The sequence below is a fragment of the Nansenia antarctica genome (genome assembly GCF_963989245.1).
Source record: "Nansenia antarctica genome assembly, chromosome: 12".
Taxonomy (NCBI): Eukaryota; Metazoa; Chordata; class Actinopteri; order Argentiniformes; family Microstomatidae; genus Nansenia; species Nansenia antarctica.
The window spans coordinates 31,199,376-31,207,665 of NC_137682.1; the positions used below are offsets into that span (position 1 = coordinate 31,199,376).

An 8,290-nucleotide genomic window follows, 5' to 3' on the forward strand; every position below is an offset into this window, starting at 1 on the left:
CTCTCTAAACTCCTCATATAACTCACTCACCAACCTATCTAACCCCGGACTCCTGCAAGCGGGCAAGCGTTAATGTCGAACCCTGATAATGCCCCTGTTTCCCACATCTGTGGCACTTAAATTCAGGGCAGTCCTTCATTATATGTCCAGGCTGAATGCATATTCTTTACACTCTAACTTGCCTATCATGGACCACTTCAAACCAACAAGAAAGACCCACAAAACGTAACTCCTTCCACCGTCTCAAACTTCGTGGAATATGGCAAAGATGTTATAATTCCATTGAATTTGACCTTCAAAAATATTGTCCCGTCCGGCACATCCGTTCCAGGCCACATTCTTCTCTTTACTGGGGATACCGCAGTCACTCCCCAACCATCCAGTTTATTCCATATCTCCTCATCCGTCACATAAGCTGGCAGGTTCATAAAGGATACCAGCAGCTCATAATGTATTAGTTTTTTTGCACTGACTCTACACCCATTAATTCTGAAGCCATTCATTATGTTTTCTTTTGCTGTCGCCGACCCCCTCATCATTTCATATGTGTTTACCCTTCACACCTCCACACTTCCACACACCATCTTGGTTGTTCGCAATAACTCCATCAAAGTAACTTCCACTTCTCCCTCCACCTTCACAATCACTGTCAATGCCTTCTCATAATGTTGTACCTTCTGCTCCTCTCTTCCATCACTCTTCTCTTTCGCCGCTCCACTGCCCATGTTCTTTTATTATCCTTCTCCATTCCATTGGTCATTTCCATTGTAACAGTCCTTGTGCAAACTGTCAAATATGTCACCCCTCCAAACAGCCAAGCTGCTGGGGAAAGCCAAACTGAAAATAACCCTTCTCACTAGTCACAAGATGGACTACTTGTTGAGAGACAAGGAACACTCATGTGGCCATCTTGGATCCATTTACAGGCCTGGTCATGGAAGGAGACCGTGCTTGAGTCTGGAACGTCTGGCCGGTACACAGTGGAGACAGTCAGCACAGAGGAGGGGGTCATCTCTACTCTCACCATGAGCAACATCATCCCTGCTGACTTCCAGACCATCTACAACTGCACTGCCTGGAACAGCTTTGGCTCTGACACGGAGATCATCCGCCTCAAGGAACAAGGTAGGACCGGGGTTCTACAGACTCCACCTTCTTTTGCTGTGCTGTGCTGTGTTGTGTGTAGTCGTTTTGTTTGTTTGTCTCTGTGGAATTGATGTATTGATATGTTTGAACATCAATGAATATTTATGAACGGTAAAAAGACTGTGTGTGTGTGTGTGTGTGTGTGCGTGCGTGCGTGTGTGTGTGTGTGTGTGTGTGTGTGTGTGTGTGTGTGTGTGTGTGTGTGGTGAAAATGGTTCTGCAACAAGACAATAAAGGAAAAACAAATCTACAGGAAAATAAAGTGCCATTCTGGTTTACAAACAGCAGGCATCATTTGACATTCTCACACTCTGCAAGGCCTGCAGGATAAACCTGGACAGTTGAGAATAGTGTGTTATTCACACTTAATGACAATGTGAATATTATCTGTTTTGCAAATTATGAAAAGTGCAACTTAAGTGCAGTGTCAATTGAATCTACACCTATAACATATTCAGCATTATTAACACATAATGTCCCAAATTTCGTTGTTTGGTACCTGTACTATATCAATGACAATAAAGACCATTCATTCATTCATTCATTCATTCATTCATTCACACAACAACATAATTCACTCACTCTGGCTTTGTTTATACATGTATTTAAACAACATTATTTGTTTGGCACTGTATTATAGCTCAATGTTTTTTATTTTAAATGGAGGACGTTTTGTTTCAATTTACTCACCACAAATGACCCTAACCCTAACCCTCAGTCCTTCATTAGAGCAGTGGCATCGGTCCCTAGCATAGATGCATTACATTCAGGATGTATCAGATTCAGGTTTCCTGTAGCTACTGTTGTGTGATTGTAGAAGGACACGTCCTTTTGTCGTCCTCAGAGACCCTCCCAGTGGCAGTCATCATCGGGGTGGCCGTGGGGGCGTTTGTAGCCTTCATCGTCCTCATGGGGACCATTGGAGCATTCTGCTGTACTCGCTCCCAGAGAAGTAAGTTGCCTTCTGTCTGTGTCTAACAGTGCATGTCAGAACTAAAGCAAAGACATAGTACTCAGCAAGAGATAGACAGGATGTAAGGGCTCATAATGGAGCAGTATAACCTTGCCACTTGCCATCTTATCTCATGTCCAAACACTCCATCCATAACAGTAACCAGGTTAGAGACAGTCAGCGATTCCGCTTTCCAACAACTGTGCTGCAGTCCCTGTGTGAGATCCTTACTAGCATTCAGCATGTTGTTGTTGTATACCACAGAGGACACACACCTGGTTATGCCCTCACTGCCCGTCTCCATCTGTGCTCACCAGAGAGAACTTGCAAGCAAAATTAAGACAGAAAGTAAGACTTTGTTATATGACAGTATGAAAAAGGATTGCCAAAAATGAGCCAAAATCAGGCCTCAGTGAGATTGCTTATGCACACAGAGAAATGATATTGTGTTGGCAGAAAACGAAGGGACTTACTGTATCTTTTGATTTGCACTGTTTGGAAAGGGGACTCATGACAAGGACAATTGTCCAGTGTAATGAAGATGTTTAGGGGGAAGTGAAATTAATATGTATATTGTGCTGCTCAGCATATTGAAATGATACTTTCATTTTCAACAGATGTAAAAGGAGTTGTTGTATCAGCCAGGAATGACATCCGAGTGGAGATCGTCCACAAAGATCACAATGCGGCTCGGGAAAATGAAGAGCATGCCACCATGAAGCAGCTGATGGTGAGTGTGAGTGTCCCATTCTGTTTCTACTTATTTTACCTCTACCCACAAACAGAACAATGATTACCCCTCTGGTACAGTTTATATTCTCAGATAATGAATGCTTAATTACACTGAACAAAAATTGAAATCAAAGACCTAAAGGCCAATGCACACGGCGTGCGATTTTGTCGCACGACAACATCCGATTCTCAATTCACACCAATGATTGAATGAATGTGAATGGAGAATCGAATTAATGAATGAATGAATGGTCTTTATTGTCATTGCTACAGTACAGGTACCAAACAACGAAATTTGGGAATGTTGTCGTGCGACAATATCGCATCGCACGCTGTGTGCATTGTCTCATTGAGATGCATTCAAAACAATGGAATCGAAGTCGGCGGTGCGACAAAATCGCGCGCCGTGTGCATTGGGCTTAAGACTTTTTTTATGTACACAAAAGATCTATCTCTCTCTGAAATTGTGTTCACAAATTTTAAAATCTGTGTTAGTGAGCTTCTCCTTTGCCATAGATAATCCATCCACCTGACAGGTGTGGCATATCCAGATGCTGATTAGACAGCATGATTATTGCACAGATGTGCCTTAGGCTGGTCACAATAAAAGGACACTCCAAAAAATTTGCAGTTTTATCACACAGCACAATGTCACAGATGGCACACGTTTTGAGGGAGCTAACGACAAGAAAGCCCGCTATGATCTCCGCAGAGCGATTAAGACAGCCAAACGGGAATATACTGAAAAGATAAGAGTCACAGCTGTGCAGATATGACTCATGCAGCATGTGGTAAGGGCTGCACACAATTTTAAAGGGAGATCTAACTGCGCAGGTAACATAGCTGGCTCTCTCCCGGAGGAGCTGAATCACCGGAGTAGCCATGTGCAGACAGCTCAGGCGTGTCAACATCCGCAAAGCGCCTGGGCCAGACGGCATCCCAGGCTGGGTGCTCAGACGGTACGCGCCGCGTCTGAGTCGCCTCCTCTGGCCTGGTCACCGACAACGACAAGATGGCCTACAGGAGAGAGGTCGACCGCTGGCTCAGTACAGCCAGGAGAACAACCTCTCTCTCTCAACATTGACAAGACCAAGGAGCTGGTGGTGGACTTCAGAAGGAATGGTCGGGAACAGGACCCCATCACCATCAGTGGGTCAGCCGTAGAGAGGGTCAGCAGCTTTAAGTTCCTCGGCGTCCATCTCCGATGACCTGACCTGGGACGTGCATACCAAACAGGTGGTGAAAAAGGCACAGCTGCACCTCTTTCACCTCAGGCAGTGAAAGAAGTTAAGCATGGGGTCGCAGACCCTGCGGGCCTTCTACAGAGGCACAACCGAGAGCATACTCACTGGGTGCATCACTGGTTGGCATGGCAACTACAACTACTGCCCTCAACCGCAGTGCGCTACAGAGGGTGGTACAGACAGCCAAGCGCATCACCGGATGTGAGCTTCCCTCCATCCAGGATATACTGTATACGACAAACGGTGTGTCAGCAAAGCCCGGAGGATCATCAAAGACCCCAGCCATCCCAACCACAGCCTGTTAGAACCGATGCCATCCAAAAGACGAGGCCTCTTCCGGAGCCCCAGGGCCAAGACTCAGAGACTAACAAACAGCTACTTCCCCCAGGTGATCAGGCTCTACAGCCCACTGTAGTCAATTGACTATCTTCCCCTAGCTCACCCCATGTACATGGACCACAGTAACCCTAAGCTTAAGCCACTTTACTACTGTGAATTCTCTATGATCACCAATACAGTAAAAGCTAAATAAAACTATCACCCAACTATACAGTAGTAGACAGAAAGCAAGCCATAGGATAACTCCTCATTTGGGAGAAAACAGTACACACAGTGGCAAGTTAAAACTCACTAGGCCAGTAGGAAGAAACCTTGAGAGGAACCAGGTATGATGAGGCCTTGGGATTACATTATGTTACATAACACTTGAAGGGTTTGATGTGACTGCTTATGAGTAATCTCAGATACCTTACATATCTGCATGTTGCTAATACAATTCAGGTATACATTATTAGTATGTGAGTAACAGAAGATGCCATGTGCAGGTTGAACATGGGGAGTTCCAGCAGGAGTCGGTGCTGAAGCAGCTGGAAGTGCTCCAGGAAGAGGAGAAGGAATACCAACATATCAAGGTGGGCTTGGTGAACTATGTGCATATACTGTATATGCATTCATTGATTTACTCTATTGTACAAATTGTGGTTCCCCAGTACTTTAGAGTACTCATTTATTCTGCTGTCTGCATACCTGCTTCCCCTGGATCTGCCTGACTCTTTTGATCCACACTTATGAGAATGTGTATACTGTAGCCACAGATAAGAGGACATACACAAACATCTGATAATGACACACATAACAACGATGCTCTTAGGTTGTCATACTGTAGCTGTGATTAGCATTCCTCCTGTTGGATTTGGCATCGTGCTCGTTCGGCTTGACATTCACATCCATTCACACCGCTGGCCGCTTAGCAACGGCACTGAGCCAGGAGCTCTGCTGAACCTCGGCAGCCCTGGCTCATTGTGGTCACTGAACTTTCAGATTACTTGTTGGATGCCAAACTCTGAATCGTCAAGGCCAACTTAATTAGCAAGTAACATGATTTGGACATGTATGTGGAGGATGTGATCAGTATGTGGACTAATTCATAACACTAAGCTTTGCCAACATTAACTTTTTTTTATATTTCAGACATTAGCCAACAGCCTGTTTTCTTATTTATTTGCCAATTGGAATGGTAATTAATGATAGTTCGAGTTTGACACTGGTTAAGCTTTGAGAATAATAAATGCATATAAACAACCGGTCGATTTTACTTTTCTCTGTTTCCCTGCAGAGATGTACTGCTTTTTTCTTCTTTTGCTAGACTAAAATGGCTTACTTTCTGTCATTTGTGCAGACTAAACTGATGCAACTGCTTTCAAACATTCTCTTCTTTCCGATTCTTCCCCTATTACATTTCAAGGACCCGACTAATGGATACTACAGTGTCAACACTTTCCAGGAGCACCACTCCACCCCCACCATCACCCTGCAAGGCAACCAGACGACGGAGATGAGGAATCCTACCTCTGCTGGCACTACTGGAAAGCAGCGGGTGCCAACAGGCATGTCCTTCACAAACATCTACTCCACTCTGGGTGCTGGACCCAACCGCCTCTACGACTACAGCCAACGCTTTGTGCTTGGCATGGGCAGCAGCTCCATCGAGCTGTGTGAACGGGAGTTTCAACGAGCCTCGCTCAGCGATTCCAGCTCCTTCATCGACACGCAGTGTGACAGCAGTGTTAGCAGCTATAGTAAGCAGGATGGCTATGTGCAGTTCGACAAGGATAGCAAGGCTTCAGCAGCCTCCTCCTCATCCCACTACTCCCAGTCCTCCTCACAGAACTCTGACCTCACAAGGCCACTGCAGAAGCGCATGCAGACCCATGTCTGACTACCATAGAGGTGTCTGACATGGGAGAACCACCACCCATGTCTGACTACCATAGAGGTGTCTGCCATGGGATAACCACCACCCATGGGTTGTCTGACTACCATAGAGGTGTCTGACATGGGATAACCACCACCCATGGGTTGTCTGACTACCATAGAGGTGTCTGACATGGGATAACCACCACCCATGGGTTGTCTGACTACCATAGAGGTGTCTGACATGGGATAACCACCACCCATGGGTTGTCTGACTACCATAGAGGTGTCTGACATGGGATAACCACCACCCATGGGTTGGGAATAAGGGAAACAGCTCCAGGAAACAAGTGGGACCTACTTCAAAGCACATGGTGTGTTCATGTGAAGCCTTGGAATGGATGGCTTTAACTCACATTGAACTTCTCCTCAGACATTGTAGTGTTCCAACCAGTGGATTAAGAAGTCTTATCCACCATTGCCCATCAGTCAACTCCTATTGCCCATGTATTCTATTTTAGATACTGTCATTAAGACCCATCAACGGAACTGTGCCACAAGAGAAGTAATTTGCCAGGTCAAAATTCAAGTGTGTTTGATATTGTTGTACTTAATTCAGTGGAAATAGGATCATATCAGGCAGCAAAATAACATGCCCTTGATGATGTCCATATCTGACAATCAAGTGCACAGGTCTTGGTCTCTTATAAGTTGTCATTCAAATAAACCGAGACCACTTTGTTTACTGGTGGCAAAGTACTTCCGACACTTGTATATGTGTGAGCCAATATTCTGCTGCTCTATTGTAGTTTTAAGCACAACTGTGAATGTGCACGCGTGTTAATTGTGAAATCCTATCCTCCGTCCAATCTCCCTCTCCTCAAACACACTGTATGTTAAGCTTGGCTGATCCAACTGTATCCCTTGTGTAGGTGGAGTAAAACTAAAAAAATGTGCTCACAGACTTGCCAAACAATTAAACAATGCCTGTCTTTTCTCTCGTGGGTCCTGGTCTTCAGAACTCAGCAGATAAGGGGGGCAGAGATCTCAACCAGAAGCCTGACTCATTGTTTCATAGTTTGCCACTCTGAGATCAAATAATATCAGTGTACATTATGCATCTTTAACTATTTGTTTTTCAACGCGGTTGTTGAAGATCACTTATGGTTTAGGACTCAACTGAAATTTGTTCCCATTGTTCTTTTACCTTGGGTGGTAACTATTTCAAATGCAAACTTTGAATTCTGACGCTGAACTAATGTAATCTCATTTTGAAATGGCTGGTTACACCACCAACCCTGATGTATGGGAGCCTCATGACAACATCATGAGAGCTCAAAGACTATCAAGTGTTCCCCATGTAATGTGAAGCCTCTTCCACTAATGCTTTAGATCATCAGTCATGTCTGCAGAATGTCTGTGATGTGAATGACCAGATGTAAACATTGCTCAACAGAGCTCGTCATCATGTGGCTTTCCCATGCTTTGTCAATACCATGTTTACACAGGAGCTCAATAAATCCAGACGGTATACCTCCTGTGATCGAGCTGCTCATCCCAGGATGGAAAAGAAAACACAAAAATACATGTGCTTTTATGTTTTGACTTACTGTCTATTGTTCATTTGGCTGCTGTGGGACTACTGTATACTATACACGCTAACTGTTTTAAGCGGACGTATTGTACCTGACCAGGAGTTTGATATATCACTTTTAACCATTAAATGTTGTCATTTTAGTTGAAAGATCAAAGAACACACAAACAAGTCACAATCACCAACATTTTTTAAGCTAGATTCACTGCACCAATGACCCAAGGGCCATGCAGTGTTATAACACACAGTGCATGCCATGCACAAGTAGTAGAACACGAACCAAGATACGGTTCTTATTTTAACGTAGTACAGTACAGTACACTGTGCCGTATGGGCTATCCATTGTGGTTTCACTAATAATAATTACATAATAATAATTGTTGTTGAACCTGTCCTCTTGAAATGAAATGCTTCTACCCTAGACAGTCA

The 8,290-nt window shown here is 44.4% G+C and overlaps 1 protein-coding gene across 4 annotated transcripts in view; it reads left to right on the forward strand.

Moving 5' to 3' along the window:
• The window catches only part of LOC308168339 (kin of IRRE-like protein 3), a gene marked incomplete at both ends in the record, with an annotated part of 240,788 nt that extends 234,496 nt beyond the window's left edge, over positions 1-6,292 (forward strand). Inside the window, 6 exons of one of the 4 annotated variants that reach the window (XM_080542893.1) lie at positions 927-1,125; positions 1,991-2,098; positions 2,363-2,446; positions 2,716-2,834; positions 4,899-4,985; positions 5,819-6,292. In XM_080542893.1, coding sequence (XP_080399019.1) covers positions 927-1,125; positions 1,991-2,098; positions 2,363-2,446; positions 2,716-2,834; positions 4,899-4,985; positions 5,819-6,292 — 1,071 coding nt within the window. Of the gene's footprint in view, positions 1-926; positions 1,126-1,963; positions 2,099-2,362; positions 2,447-2,715; positions 2,835-4,898; positions 4,986-5,818 lie in introns of all 4 variants that reach the window. The other 3 variants (XM_080542894.1, XM_080542895.1, XM_080542896.1) reach the window with 3 other exon arrangements.
• Positions 6,293-8,290: the final 1,998 nt, after the last annotated feature.